Source organism: Chelonia mydas, chromosome 11 (genome assembly GCF_015237465.2).
Source record: "Chelonia mydas isolate rCheMyd1 chromosome 11, rCheMyd1.pri.v2, whole genome shotgun sequence".
NCBI classification, from domain to species: domain Eukaryota; kingdom Metazoa; phylum Chordata; order Testudines; family Cheloniidae; genus Chelonia; species Chelonia mydas.
This window is the reverse complement of record NC_051251.2, coordinates 43,635,826-43,652,367: the sequence shown is the minus strand read 5'-3', so window position 1 is coordinate 43,652,367 and position 16,542 is coordinate 43,635,826. Positions and strand designations below refer to the sequence as shown.

The following is a 16,542-nucleotide window of genomic DNA, read 5'->3' as shown; positions in this document are numbered from 1 at the left end:
TTTGGCTGTTTCTGCCTTGGGCTCTGTCATGTTTGCCTCTGTTTTTAACTAACTTTACACCCGAGAGTTAGAACTAAAACAAACAAACAAAAAAACTTGGCTTCTCAAAACAAAAATAGGTTGTGCTGTAACCGGATATATATGTTCTCTGATAGTGATTGTCAGCCTACAGAAAAATCCTTAAAAAAAAACAAAAAACCAAAAACCTAACACCTTTGTCTCCAGGCAAATAGACAGAAAACCCCTCTAGTTGCTCTTAGGTAAAAAACAACTTCCAGTCTGTGAAGACTTGTGAATTTCCCTGCAGGAGGTTAACTACCCTGCCTTTAGATAGAGAAAACTCCAGCTCACAAAAGACAATTACCTTTTGTCTCTGCTCTGGCCCCCAAGCAGAGACAAAAAAACCTCTAACTGCTTTCAGCTTAAAACCTGCTTTCCAGAGCCCAAAGGAAAAAAAATATTTCCTTTTAAAAAAAATCTGTGCTTCTGGTTCAAAAAAATCTCAAAATGATTTCAAGTTAATCCCACCGCTCTGACACCATGTCAAGGTTCCTTCCCCACTCTGAACTCTAGGGTGCAGATATAGGGACCTGCATGAAAACCCCCTAAGCTTATTTTTACCAGCTTAGGTTAAAACTTCCCCAAGGTACAAACTATTTTACCTTTTGCCCTGGGACTTTATTGCTGCAACCACCAAGTGTCTAACAAATATATAACAGGGAAAGAGCCCGCTTGGAAATGTCTTTCCCCACAAAATCCTCCCAAACCCTACACCCCTTTCCTGGGGAAGGCTTGATAAAAATCCTCACCAATTTGCATAGACCCAAACCCTTGGATCTTAAGAACAATGAAAAAGCAATCAGGTTCTTAAAAGAAGAATTTTAATTGAAGAAAAAGTAAAAGAATCACCTCTGTAAAATCAGGATGGTAAATACCTTACAGGGTAATCAGATTCAAAACATAGAGAATCCCTCTAGGCAAAACCTTAAGTTACAAAAAGACACAAAAACAGGTATACACATTCCATTCAGCACAACTTATTTTATCAGCCATTTAAACAAAACAGAATTTAATGCATATCTAGCTAGATTACTTACTAAGTTCTAAGACTCCATTCCTTTTCTGTTCCCAGCAAAAGCATCACACAGACCGAGAGAACCTTTGTTTTTCCCCCCTCCAGCTTTGAAAGTATCTAGTCTCCTCATTGGTCATTTTGGTCAGGTACCATCAAGTTTATCCTAGCTTCTTAACCCTTTACAGGTGAAAGGGTTTTTCCTCTGGCCATGAGGGATTTTAAAGGTGTTTATCCTTCCCTTTATATTTATGACACCCATAGATTTATATACGATTAAAACTGACTGTAGTTATGTGCACATGTCCCTATACACTGAATTACGACTATATTCCTTAGCGCATAACTTACTAGGAAAGTGCTGTTGACAGCTTTGTGGACCAAGCAACAGTAATGATGATCTTTTCCTTATTCTTAAACTAATGCTGCCTATCATTTAATTACACCCCAAATTTAAATTTACATTAATAGTATGGGGCAGCAGGACCAATCCTATACTAACACTTTAACGTTTCTTGCCTGTGGAGAATAACATTGTTAGCTTATGTAGCTTCTGGGCACCACATTTCAGGAAAGATGCAGACAAATTGGAGAAAGTCCAGAGAAGAGCAACAAAAATGATTAGAGGTGTAGAAAACATGACCTATGATGGAAGATTGAAAAAATTGGGTTTGTTTAGTCTGGAAAAGAGAAGACAGAGGGGACACGATAACAGTTTTCAAGTACATAAAAGGTTGTGTGGTAAACACAGGACTAACAGCTACAAAGGGGGGGGGGGGGTAGTAATTAGTCCCAGGGGATTAAAAGGCCCCTCCCTATCCATTGTGGAGTGATAACCACTGGGCAATAAGGTTCAGCTGGAAAAGGGGTTGCTAGGGAACCAATTAGGTTCAGCTGACTCCAACTATGTGGGAACTTTTTAAATCCTCCCCTGGGTGGAAGGAGGGAGAGAGTGAGGGAGTGAGAGGAGAAGGGAAGCTGCCAGTAGGCTGTTTGCAGCAAGACACCAAGCCTTCCCAGTAGGGAAGCTGCACTCGCTCCTCAGAAGGGAAGGAAAACAAGCACAAGGGACTGACTGAGGAGAGGAGTAGCAGGACCCTGTGCCACCTATAAGGATTCGTCTTGCCCCAAACCTGAGTCTCCAAGGCTAAAAAGGACTGAGCCTACTGAGGTGAACAAGGTATTTTGCCACAGTTGTTACAAGAAGGAGGGAGAATTGTTGTTAACCTCAACCTCCGAGGATAGGACAAGAAGCAATGGGCTTAAATTGCAGCAAGGGAGGTTTAGGTTGGACATTAGGAAAAACTATCAGGGTGGTTAAGCACCAGAATGAATTGCCTGGGGAGGCTGTGGAATCTCCAACATTGGAGATTTTTCAGAGCAGGTTAGACAAATACCAGACAGGGATGGTCTACTCTAGATAATACTTAGTCCTGCCATGAATGCAGGGGACTGGACTAGATGACCTCTCGAGGTCCCTTCGAGTCTTATGATTCTATGATATATTCAAAAGGGGAGTCCACATCAGTTTTGAAGATTTTTTTAAAATCAAAATGTGTTAAAATAAAGCCAAAGTTTTACCCTAAGATTCACACACGCAACTCCCATTACACAATGCATACCAGAGGGAAGAACTGGACCCCAAATCATTTGAATATATAATCCCAATAGCATGTTTTACCTATCAGACACCCACAAAATACCATTAAGTATCCCTTTAATACTGAGGGCACGTCTACACTTACTGTGAATCAATGCTGAGGTGATCGATCCACCATTGGGGTCGATTTAGCGGGTCTATTGAAGACCTGCTAAAGAAACCGCAGATCGCTCTCCTGTCAACTCTAGTACTCCACCGGAACAAAAAGCTTAAGGTAAGTCGGCGGGAGAAACTCGTAGACATCGCAAAAAGTCAACCTAAGCTAAGTCGACTCCAGCTACGTTACTCACGTAGCAGGAGTTGCATAACTTAGGTCAACTTAACCCTGTAGTGTAGACCTGCCCTGAGTGCATTACACAATCAGGACTGAGATGCAGTGGCAGAAGTTCATGGAGCATGCGGCTTCCCTGCACTATAGCCAGCTCTAGACATCATCATCAATCTCACTTTCATACACATTGCCCCTTTACTTCCAAAGGGTATCAGTCACCATAAAATAAAACCACATGTTGATATACTGCATAGAATATGCAACTTGTTCATTTCATTAGTCAATAAGCTTTATGAACTGTTACTGTTACAAGCACTGTACTCTAAAGTTGTCCACTAGCTACAGTAGCTATATGAAATTTTGTAGGAATTATTTTCAGAACACACACTGATGCATTTCTATAAGGACTCCCAGAAGAAGTCCATCAAAAAGATTTGAACCTAGACTTTTAGCACCAAAGCATAAACTTCTACTGCTTAAGACAAAGGATAAACTCCATTATTTGATAGCAATAGTATGCTACTCTTCCTACTCCAAACAGAGTTTCCAAAAAGGCAAAACGATTCAAACTAGAAATAAGACACAGACAAGCAGTCTGGATTTTAAGCCTGGATATGTCACTTCAAACAAGGCACTCTAAAAATAGAATATAAATACTATTTTTGGACACAATATTTGTGAACTTACCAAACTGAAATTGTGCATTGTCCACAAGGCGAATTGATGCAGGAGCACACCTCTAAAAAAGAAAAAAAAAATCAATTTGTAAATAAAATTGTGCTGAAGTGGTTTAAACTATGAGAGTCATGTTTTCATATAAAAAACCCAGCATATATAAAAGGCGTTAGTACCCTATTTCTATTTCCTTTATCTTCAGCATATATTCACTGCAAGGATAGATATTAATGTGTACATTTGACAAATTCATAAATCTCAGTTTTAATGTACATCAACTCTTCAGCATCAGGCCAAAATCTGGCTTTAGGCTTAATTGTGTTTATAAACAAACACGCATACATTAACATAGCTCAAAGAAATCCAGCATTATTTTAAGGTAATGTCCTGTGCTATAAACCAAGAGCCCTCTGCAGAGAATTCCAAATGGAACTAATCTGCACTGGCAAGGACATATACAGGGCTGAGCTTTTCTAGTCTTAAAAATATGGTTATACTTCTTATGCTTGAGCTTTGCTCTGGAATGTTTTTCAATAGCTGTGGCTATAGAGGGCACGTGAAGACACACTGTATACTAGTTTAAAAGGGAAATTCAGGGTGAATAGTTTCTGCCCTATCCTCCTTCTCCTGAACAGTGTTTTGTGAATTCTTAGAGGATCAACTCAAGCTAGTATCTGGCTCAACATATTTATTACACGTTTTAAGGGGAAAACGTATTTACCTGTATAGTAACTGTTGTTCAAGAGGCGATGCAGACATATATTCCACATAGGTGCGTGTGCACCCAGCACACCAAAGCCAAAGAACTTTGTCTAGCAGTACCCATAGGGGCAGCGTTCATGCCCTATGGCCCTAACCCCTCCCCGGCTATATAAGGGCAACACCGCTCTGATCCCCCTCACTTTCTTTGCATTAAACGTCAAGAGCTACGGACTCTGAGGCAAAGGGAATGGAGGGTGGGTTGTGGAATACATATCTGCATTGCATCTTGAAGACCAATAGATGGAATAAGGGTAAGTAACTGTTTTTAATTTGAGTAGATTCAGCCCTGTATTCCATGTAGGTGACTCAAGCTGTACTCTCAGGAGGTGGAATTCAGAGAGTGTATTTAAACAAGGACTGCAGGATTGCCTTCCCAAAGTTTGCATCTGATCTGGATGCAGTAGTAATGGCATAGTGGTTGAAAACAAATGTACACAGGACCAAGTGGCAGCCCTGCAAATGTCCAATATAGGAAGATCTTTTAGAAATGTGATCAACACTGCCAGGGCCTTCGCAGAATGAGCTTGCGCCCACTGATTAGGTTCAGTCTGGATGCTACTTTGTATGCGGTCATGATATTGGAAGTTATCCACCTCGAGATTGTCTGAAGAGGCTGCTTGCCCTTTCGTTTTTTCTGCATATGAAACAGATGCGATGAAGAACAGGAAGATTGAGCCCCATCTAGGTAAAAAGCCAAACATCGCTTGACATCCAACACGTGAGGATGCTACTCATCTGGGGTTGAACGTGGGTTAAGAACAAACACCAACAGATACATAACTTGGTTCAAATGAAACTGAGATGCCACTTTAGATAAAAACTTAGGGTGAGACTGCAGGGTTACTTTGTCTTTGGAAGAGTGGTGTAAGGAGGCTTTGCCATCAAAGCCTGCAACTTACACACACACTCCTTGCATATTATTGCCACAAGGAGAGCAATTTTCTGACACAGAAGGTAGAAAAGTTGCCAGAGGCTCAAATGGATGTCCGATAAGAACTGTTCAGACCATATTAAGAACCCACAAGGGAACCAGTTCTTCCACCAGTGGTAGAGAAGAGTGACTCCTTTCCAGAGCCTCACTACCATGGAGCTCGGAAACACGGATGGACGGACGGATGGAATGCCAAAATTACCGCCAGGTGCACTCTCAACTGAGTGCAGGACCAGAAGACTGTAGGTGTAACAGACAACCCATGACGTCCTGGATACAAGCGATCGCTGGTTGAATTCTTTGGCCTAAAGACCACATTGAGAACCACTTCCATTTGGTCAAATAGGCTGCTCTAGTGGAGGGCTTTCTACTATTAAGAAAGATTTGCCAGACCACCTCCAAACATTGTTCTTCCTCCTCGCCCTCCAACCATGCAGCATCCACTTTATGAGATGCAGGGGAGCTGAGCACTGGATGCAAAATCTGACCATGATGCACAGTCACGAGCTTGGGATGAAGAAGGAGAGATATGGGAGGACAAATCAACAATGCAAGAAGGTCAAAGGACCAACACGGTCTTGGCCACATTGGAGCAAAGAGAATGAGTGTGGCACAATCCCATTTCAGCTTGAGAATGACATGTCAGATGATTGCAATTGGAACAAACGCATGCAAGAGTGCTGATTCGCAGCTCAGGTGAGAAGCATTGTCAGGGAGCCCAGATTGAGAAACCTTCGAGAGCAAAACAGACAGCACCTCTTTTGTCTCTTGTGGCAAACAGGTCTATCATTAAAATGCTCCACACCACAAAGATGGACCAAATGATGCCGGGCTTCAGAGACCATTCATGATTTGGGGAGAAATTTCTGCTGAGGTGATCCACCAGATGATTCTGGATCCCTGGTAGGAGATTGGCCAGAGGGGTAACGCTTTCCCCGATGCAAACTTTCCAAAGTCGGATTACCTCCTGACATATTGGAGTATGCGCCCTATCTGTTCCCATAATAAATCAGTGGTATTTTCATTAAGGATGTGCACTGCTGAGTCCCTGATAAGATATGGAAAGGCCTTACTGGCATTGTAGATGGCATGGAGCTCCAGGATACTGATATGCAAAAAAGCTTCCAATTCCAACCACAGGTCTTGAACTTTTAGTGAGCTCAGGTGTGCTCTGTAACCTATTAAAGAGGCATTGGTGACAATAGTCCTGGTTGGTGGGGACTAAGCAAAGCGAACACCCTGGCACACATTGCCCTGAAACCGTCCACCACCGTAAGTAGTCCAGGACTGGCAGAGGAAAGAGGACCAGTCTGTCCAAGGGATAACGATCTGAGACCAACTTCAGCCACTTGGGAAGAGGACAAAGGCACAATCTGGCAAACTAGAGTACCTTTGTGCATGCAGCCATGTGGCCTATCAACCTCAGGCATACTCAGGCTGTGGTTGAGGGCTGAGACTGTAGTTCCAAACATAGGTGGCAAATTGCGTGCAATTGGTCAGTCAGCAGAAACACTCTCAAACTTGTACAGTCTATTAGAGCCCCATTTAACTCAGTTCTTTGAGTTGGGACCAATGCTGACTTTCCACTGTTTAGGATAAGACGTAGGCAGTCAAATAAGCATAGTGTGAACTGAACATGAAAGAAGACTGCTTCTCTGGACTTCCCCTCAGTAACCACTCATGAGAAGATATGAATTCCCCTCTTCCTGAGGTACGCTGTCACTACAATCATGCAGATGTTAAAAACTCAGGGAGCAGAAGACTAAGAGGAAGCATGGTGTATTGATAGTGCCAGTCCATCACAACAAACTGGAGAAAATGTCTGTGGCTTGGGAGAATTGCGATGTAGAAATAAGTGCCCTGAAGGTCCAGGGCAGCAAACCAGTCTGCAAACCTCTGACATCTGGTGCTGGCCATTGTTGGAAGCCTGAATACTGGACTAGATGGACCATTGGTCTGACCCAGTATGGCCATTCTTATGTGATTTCATGAGGGGAGGACAGTTCAAAGGGTGACCATCTGGAATCCCCTGAATCTGGTGTATTTGTTGAGGTTGTGCCCGCCCTTCGATTTGGGAACCAAGAAATACTGGGAATAGAATCCCTGTCCCCAATGCTGCAGGAAAACTTCCTCTACAGCCCCCAGAGCCATTAGAGACTGAACTTGCTAGAGGAGCAGTGTCTAGTTAGAGGAGTCCCTGAAGAGGGACAGGGTACAGGAGTGGGGAGGAGGGATGGAGAGAACTGTATGACATAACCCAATCTGACGGTGCTTAGGATCCAGCTGTCCATGGTAATTGAGTCCCAAACACTGTAAAAATGAGCCAATCTGTAGCCAAACAGGGATGGAGAGGTCACCACCAGTTCACTACCCTGGACACACAAGTCAAGATGGATACTTGCTGGATGGTGAGGGAGGATGAGCTGGCTGGCTAAAATCTGGAACCAGAGGTCCTTCGTCTCTGGGATCTATGCCCCTTTCTGGGGTAGTGCCGCTGCCTTACAAGAGACTGCCTGAAGAAATGCTGCGAGTGGTATCGCTATTGTTACAGCTGACTGCTATAGCACTGTCTCTAAAGCCAGAGTATAAACTCCCAAGGAACACAAAATAGCTTGGGAATTATTAAAAAAAAATCCAAGGTTTCATTTGTCTTCCCCCAAAACAATACCCAACCACAAGGTAAGTCCTCAATAGTCCGCTGCACACATTCAGGGTGTAATGCCTGAATTCTGCAGCAATGAGGCCCTCAATCACCGCTGATGCCATAATTCTGGCCAAAGCAACCACCACAGCCGGAGGTGACTGTAATGTAGTCTTGGTTACCAAACAGCCTTCTGCAATGAACACCTTAAATTCTTCCCTGGAGGCTTCTGGAAATTTGTCTGCAAACTTAGACATGGCTGCCCAATTAAAGTTGTATTTACAGAGCAATGCCTGCTGGTTTGCAATGTAAATCTGCAGGGAAGAGGAGGTATAAATATTCCTCACCATCAAGTCCTCTTTTTGGGCTCTCTGTCCTTAGGTATAGGTTTTTAAATTCTCTGTCATGCATTGTCACTTGCTGCAGTTACCACAAGACAGTTAGTGTCCAGGTGGGAGTAGAAACTCTCAAAACCCTGGATGGAGACAAAGTACCACTTCCCCACACACTTAGCCATGGGAGGTAATGAAGTGTGAGTATTCCAGGGGGTAAGGCCTTTCCAGGCTCCAAGAGAAACTCATTTATTGGGAAGGCTACTCTCCCTGGATCTGGTGGTCAGAGAATATCAAGCAGTTTATCCATATTCTCCTGCAGAAATTCAGTCTGGATGTCTAAGTAACAGCCACATGCCTCAGGAGGTCCTGATATGCCTTAAAGTCCTCAGACATTGAGGGAGAGAAGGAGCCTGGCATGGCAGCGTCATCGGGAGAGGATGAAGAGGCAGTTTGTAGTGCCAACAATGGAGCCTGTTCTTGAACCACAGGATCCAGAGATTTTCCTTAGATCATCATTGCTATGGACATCAGCATCATTCCCACAGTAGGGATTCCCACCAATGCCATATCCTTTTGCCCAGTGGCCTCCTTGGGGTGCTCCTCAATTTTTGAGTTCCTGCTTTTCAACCTGCTCCAGAGCGAGATCATCGGTCCTGTAATTGGCTCTCATTCCCAAACCACCACAGCTATAAGCACCCGCTGAGCCTGTAGCCTCTGACCACTGGGAGCTGAGGAGCCGTCATCACAGTTAGATCTCTGGCAGCAACAGAAGTATTCGGGGTGGAGTGTAGCTAACTCCTCCACCTGGCACACCTGCCCAGGGGAGTCGCTGAGCGGCAGACTCGACAGTCCCCTCATGGGAACTGAAGTCAATGGCGCCGACTCTTACTTTCTGGGCGCTGAGTGCTCCTTCATAGGACGCACTGCTGTTGCACCTACTGGCTCAGCTGTCTTCAAGACCGGGGAATGATCCCTGTCAGTCTTCCTGTGCCGCTTGTGCGGCACTGGTGAATGAGAGCGGTGCAGGCTGCCTCTGCAATTTGTAGTGCTGGGGAGCACTGGTGCAGAGGGTCTCTTAGGTCAGAGTCCTTCCTTGGCACCGTGTTGCATACCGAGGCTGGGATACTCCATACGGATGCGCTCAGTGCTGGATCCTGACTGTCCGCGGCAGGCTGAGGACAAAGACAGGATTCCATCAGGAGTGGTTTCAGACAGAAATCTCTCTCCTTTCTGGTCCTAGGTTGGAAAGCTCTGCAGATCTTGCACCTCTCTGCTTGGTGCATTTCCCCCAGACACTTCAGACACATGTTGTAGGGGGTCGCCAGTTGGCATAGGCCGGCTGTAGGTTCCGCAGGGTTTAAACCTGTTGCTCAGAGGCATGCCCTGGAACCCAAGGGGAAGGTAAGGAGATTGGGGGAAAAACCCTGCTCCCTAAACCTTATCAGCTATATACACAATATACACTAAACTAACTAACTACTAAGACTTAAACTACAAATACAAATAGAAAGAATGCTAAAGGAAGCATTTGCTAGGCAACGACCACAGTTCCAATGACAGTCACTGGCAGTAAGAAGGAACTGAGGAGGTGAAGTGTCAGCAGGGGCATACATCCAGTGCCATGAAGGTGCCGCTCCAGGGGGCTCCACAGCCAACCTGACGGGAGCTGCTACAGAACATTGATGACTGTGCATATGGCGTGCACACACCTAATCGGAATCGATATGAGCAACCACGCGAAGAAGAAACAGTTTATTATTTTTCAAGTGCACAGAAGCGTGCTAGGTACCTAAAAAAACATTTTAAAAGTGACACACAGGGACTTGCAGTTTCACTGTAGATTAGAGATTTTACTTTGTACATGGAAAGTCAATCAGTTTACTCACAGTCAGATCCAAATAGATCTATAATTGTATTTCACTCACAATACAGTACAACCTATGTAAAGCACTTAGTAGATTCCAAGGCCAGAAAGAACCATTGTGGTAATCTAGTTTGACTTTCTGTATAATGTAGGTCATAGACGTTCCCCCAAAATAATTCCTAAAGTGATTCTTTTAGATAAACATCTATCCTTGCTTAAACAAGTCAGTGATGGAGAATTCATCATTGCCCTTGGTAAATTGTTCTTATAGTTAATTACCCTCCCTCTTAAAAATTTGTGTCTTTATTTCCAGTCTGATTTTTTGTAGTTTCAACTGCCAGGCATTGGATTGTGTTTTTCTTTTCCATGCTAGACTGAAGAGCCAAATATAAAATATTTGTTCCCCATGTAAGTACAGACTAATCAAGTCACCCCTTAACCTTCTGTTTGTCAAGCTAAATATATTGAGCTCTTTCAGTCAATCTCTAAGGCATGTTTTCAATTCTTTAATCATTCTCATGACATCTCTGAACCTTCTCCAATTTTTTTTGTATTTATTATTTAATTTTTCCCAAATACAACAAATATACCAAAATACCAGATACACCAAACACACTACATAAACAAACAGTGAAGATAAAAGGAGTGGAGTGGAAGTGACATATATATCTTCAGGGTCTACATTAATCATAGACATCTAAGAAGTCAGCACAAACTGCTTTGCATTTTTTGGGCATTCCCTTTCTGCGACATGCCAGTCATTCGTTAGCTGTGAGGTCAGCTTTATATCACTGACCCAGACATCAATATTTGGTGAGGACTGACTTTTCCATTTTTGCAGGTTTAATTTTTTAGTGACCAAAGCTGCTCATAGGAGCCACGCTGCCTTGTTACGAGGTAATCTCCAGGTATCAGGAATATATCCAAAAATGAAACTTAAGCAGGGGCCGGGGGGGGGCTCCAACTTAGCATTCAATATCAAATTGGTCCTTTGACTTCCCTCATACCAGAAATTCTTGATACATAAGCACTACCCAAACATGAGCTAATGTAACTCCTTTGGTGATACATTTCCAATAGCAGTCAGCATTTATGAGGACCATTACCATTAGCCTATGTGGGGACCAGTATACTTGAAGTGTATTTTGGTGAATAAGCCGTAGTCTCAGGACTATAGTTGTTTAACATTACATACATTATATTCCATCGGGTCAGAGATAGTTATGTATCCAAATCTCTATTTCAAGCAACTCTCAAATTATCAATCTTTGGCAGAGTTTTTTGGGCCAGAAAATTGTAAAAGGATACTGCTGGCCAAGTAAATCCAGGAAATTGCCTCCAAAATAATAAAAGTTCTGGAAGTTCTGGAGCTCCCAAAGAATCCGGGCCAAATACGTTCATAAGGAAACACTTTAATGTGAGATATTTCCATGCAGGGCAAACCAAATTGTTGCTGAAGATGTACAAATGGTTTAAATTTATCATTGTCAATTCGCTTCAACAGTCATAATTCCTCTGTCCATCCAATCCCTCCACATCAAGGTTTTGCCATCAAATTTAAGGATAGAATTGCTCCATAGGACTGCCTCTGCATGGAAGAATGGATGAAGAAGAAGTTAACTAAGTTTGACCAAGCTTGCCTCACAGCTGTTATGTGGGAGCTTTGGAGCCACCAAATCTACAATAATTTGATCCTACAATGCCTGAAAGTGGGAGTGGGTATACCAATTCTTGTTCAATCTGAACCCAAGGTGGGGGTCTGTGTGGTCATATGGAATAGCCAGAAAGATGCCTGGTTTAACAAAAAGGAGATACGATAATTTTCCAAGTTGGAAAAAACGAAATCCACCCCAGAGATACGGGGGATCTGTAATTTGCTCAGAGCCAGTCTAGGTTTCTTGCCAGCACCCCAAAGGAATATTTTAAAATGACTGAATTTCTAAAAATATATTTGAGGAACAGAAATAGGCAGACCTGCCAGGACATACAAAATTCTGGGAAGGACATTCATTTTCAGTATATTAATTTTACCCCACAAACTGAGGGTTAAACTCTGTCTCCCCAAATTGTTACCCACTTGAGAAATAAGTGGTTCTGTATTTATCTTAGGCATGTTCTGAAAATTTTTGGGAATCAGTGTTCCTAAATATTTCATACAAGAGGATTGCCACTGAAAGTTCCAATTTGAGAAGAAGCTTTCCTGTGCATATTTTTTTAATGCCTAAGATTTCTGATTTACCCCCAATGAATTATATATCCTGAGATGAGTCCGAACTTAATTAATTAATAGTGGCTAAAAGGTCAAGAACGGTATCCCCGTGCTTAGATACAAATACAAGAGCATCACCACAAACAGCATAATTTTGTGCTCTGTTTGGCCCATCCTGATACCATGAATATGTTGATTTGCTCATCTGACAATGGCTGAATCTAAAAGAAAAGGAGAAAGGGGGCAGCCCTCCCACATATTTCTACCCCATTTTCATTAGAGAGAGGTAATACCCTTGGTAATTACTCTGTAAATTGGGTTAGAGTATAAAGGATTAATCCAAGCAATACATTTTTATCAAACCCAAATTTTGCTATGATATGAAAAAGATAGTCCCAGGCTATGCAGGCAAAGGCCTTTTTGGCATCTAAAGAAATGTCAGCTAAGGATTTTTTAGAAGCTCTTGATCTGGCAATAATATCAATCAGTTGACACATTATCTGAGTCATGTCTGTTAAGAGGAACGCTTACCTGCTGTGAGTATAATGTCATAGAACTTTGTCTAGTATCACTGCAAGAGCTTTAGCTACAATTAGGGTGACCAGGTGTCTGTTTTTCAGGGGGGGTGGGGGAGGCGGTGCCCATGGGTGAGAGCAGCACGCAAAGCCGCCTGTCTGCACCTCCGCCTAGGAGCCGGACCTGCTGTTGACCGCTTTCTGGGCGCAGCGCAGAGTCAGGACAGGCAGGAACCCTGCTTTAGCCTCCTTGCTGTGCCGCAGACGGAGGTAAGCCTGTGCCCCAACCCCCTACCCAGAGTCCCCTCCCGCACCCCAACCTCCTGCCCCAGCACAGTGAAAGTGAGTGAGGGTTGGAGGAAAGCGAGCCACCAAGGGAGGGGGAAATGTAGTGAGTAAGGCCTCAGGGAAGGGACAAGGCTAGGGCATTCAGTTTTGTGCAATTAGAAAGTTGCCAACCCTAGCTACAATCTTAGCATTATACCTGATTAAAGAAATTGGCCTGTAATTACCACAGTTCAAGTTTTTTCCCAGATTTAGAAATAACTGAAATTACAGCTTCTTGGAGTAGGTGGGAGAGTTTGCTCATTCTTGGCCTCACTGAACATGTTCAATAATCTAGGTGTTAAAGTTTGAGAACTTTTTGTAAAATTCAATTGAGAACTCATCTGAGACAGAAGTCTTTCAGACCTTCATTTCTTTTATAGTCTGAGTCAGGTCCATGATTTTAGAGAGGCACCTAAAAGTTCCTTTGGAGAGTCAGGGATCTGAGGCAGTTTAGAGACCATTCACTAAAAAAAGTTATCTAGGCATCTTTACAGATTTCCTTTTCAGCAAAATATAGTTTTGAATAAAACTGATGAAGTTGTTTATTAATATCTGTGTTGTGTATAATTTATTGCTTCTATTGCAAATCACAGCAATCTTGTTTGTTAGCCTTTTGGTTAAATCTATATGCCAACAGCCTGCGAGCTCTCTTGCCGGATTCCTGGTAGTTTCGTTTCAAAGTGAATAAAGCAATCTCAACCATTTGTGACAGAAGTTTGTTGATTTCATGTCTTAGATTGATAAGTGTTCTCAGTTTCTCTGGGTAGGGGGCAGAAGCAGAGTCTACATCCAAGGCTTTACTTTCCTTCAAAAGGAGGTCAATTCTATGTTCTCTCAATTTCTTTTTAAAGGTGGCATATGAGATGATACAGCTTCTGTTGAAGGCTTAACAGACTTACCAAAGCATGGAAGCAGATGAACCGGTGGGGGTATTTGTTTTTTAAAAAAAAAAAAAAAAAAAAAAAAGTCCTAACTCCTGCTGCACAGAGTTAACAAATGATGTATCCCCACATTTTCTGAAGGCCTAAGAGATATATGTAGAGGAGCATGGTCAGATATAACAATAGTACCAATGCCACAACAAGTGGTAGAATTGATCATATCTAGAGACACTAAAAGAAATAATCCAATCTTGAATATGTTGAATGAGCTCCGGAGGGCGAGGGGGGGGAGGAGTTGCAGGGGAGGTTCCTGCGGATGGGGCAGACACCTGGCAGCACCTCCATGTAGGAGCCGGAGGGGGGCATGCCGCTTGTTCCGGGAGCTGCTTGAGGTAAGCATCTGCCTGGCTAAAAGCTACCCTCATTGCAACCGCAACACGTGCATAATCTTGACAAAGCTGTATTTTAATTGCTGGTTCTTGCCGTAACAGCTCCTTTTCCTCCCCCTCTGGATTTCTGCAATATAAGCTCCTTAGTGGTAAACTTCAGGAACTTGACACTAATGCTCTAAGCTGACCTTCTGGAGCTGGTTTAGGGACAAGGGCCCAATCTGCCTGTTCTGTATCAAAACAAAAAAAAAAAAAACAAAAAAAAAATCTACCAGCAGATTCACCAATTCAGTAGTTTAGGGACAAATTCAGAGGATTTACCTTTCTCTATTCCCTCAGGAACACCTACAATCCTGATGTTACATTGTTATGAGTGGCCTTTTAGATGAATTAGCATGGTCTTAGAGTCTTGATATGTAACTAGAGTTCTTCATAAACTAATTTGTTCTCGTTGAAATCCCACTTCAGAAATTCTGTGTTCTGCTTCACTCACTCATCTGGATTTTGCTTGTAGTGCACTCTGAATTTCAGTCATGGTGGTCTGTAGGGTGGAAACTGTAGATTTAATTTCAACAGTATCTGTGGCCACCTGCTGCAGTACAGCCATCTGCTGCGCTCCATAATGTGCAGGAACCATTCTGTTGAAGGCAGATCTCCACTGTTTTTTCAGTGCTTTCAGATTTGGAAAGGAAGAAGCAGTGCTAGAGGGCATCTAGGGGGTTTCAGTAGTTGGGTGCAATATTCCTCGACATTGGATGGTGAGGTTTAGGAGACTATGTTTGGGGCTTCCCTGTGGGCTGCTTCAGAGCTCAAGCAACCTGCATCCATTTTGGTCATAGCGCTCTCGGATGGCTCTCAACATCCTTCCCAAACGGAGGACACCAGAACTGGACACTGTATTCCAGCAGCAGTTCCACCAGTGCCAAATATAGAAGTAAAATAACTTCTCCACTTCTATGGGAAATTCCCCGTTTATACATCCCAGGATCATAATAGCTTTTTTTGGCCATAGCATCACAGTGGGAGCTTACATTCAGCTGATTATCCACCATGACTCCCAAATCTTTTTTAGACTCACCGCTTCCCAAGATACAGTCCTCCATCCTGTAAGTATGGCCTACATTCTTTGTTGCCAAATGTATACATTAAAATAATCTGCACTGTTTATCAAGCAATCCAGACTATTCTGAATCAGTGACTTGTCCTCTATGTTATTTACCACCACCACCCCCCAATTTTGGGTCATCTGCAAACCTTATCAGTGATTATTTTGTTTTCTTCTGGGTCATTGAGTAAAATGTTAAATAGCATAGGATCCAGGACTGATCTCTGTGGAACCCCACTGGAAACACACTTGCTTGATGATGATTCCCCGTTTACAATTATATTTTGAGACCTATCACTTAGCCAGCTTTTAATCCATTTAGTGTGTGCCATGTTAATTTTATATCATTTTAGTTTTTCAATCCAAATGTCATGTGGTACCAAGCCAAATGCCTTACAGAGGTCTAAGTATAGTATGGCAACATTATTCCTTTTATCAACCAAACTTGTGATCTCATCAGAAAATATCACATTAGTATGACAAGATCTATTTTCCATAAACCCATGTTGATTGGCCATTGCCCTTCTTGAATTCTTTATAAAAATCAGGTCTCCTATCAGCCATTCCATTATCTTTCCTGGGATCATTGTCAGGCTGTCAAGCTAATAGCTTTCTTCCAGTTTTCTGGAACTTCTCCAGTTCTCCAAGACTTATTAAAAAAAAAAACAACCAACATTTATGTGCAGCAAGCTGCTCAGCAGCTATTTTAAAACTCCCGGATGCAAGTTATCTGGATCTGCTGATTTAAAAATTCCTAACATTACTACCTTCTGTTTAACATCCTCCAGAGATACTAGTGGAATGCAAAGAGTTATCACCACCATAAGATGAGAGTCATCTGTTTTTTCCTCCAAATGCGGCACAAAAATATTAACTGAACTTCATTGCCTTTTCTGCATGTTCAT

General features: G+C 42.7%; 1 protein-coding gene across 2 annotated transcripts in view; it reads right to left on the bottom strand.

Moving 5' to 3' along the window:
• Positions 1-16,542, bottom strand: part of AGPS (alkylglycerone phosphate synthase) — a 161,874-nt gene that overhangs the window by 63,458 nt on the left and 81,874 nt on the right. For both annotated transcript variants that reach the window (XM_043524751.1, XM_037913198.2), the window contains exon 12: positions 3,691-3,742. In XM_043524751.1, coding sequence (XP_043380686.1) covers positions 3,691-3,742 — 52 coding nt within the window. The remainder of the gene's footprint in view (positions 1-3,690; positions 3,743-16,542) is intronic.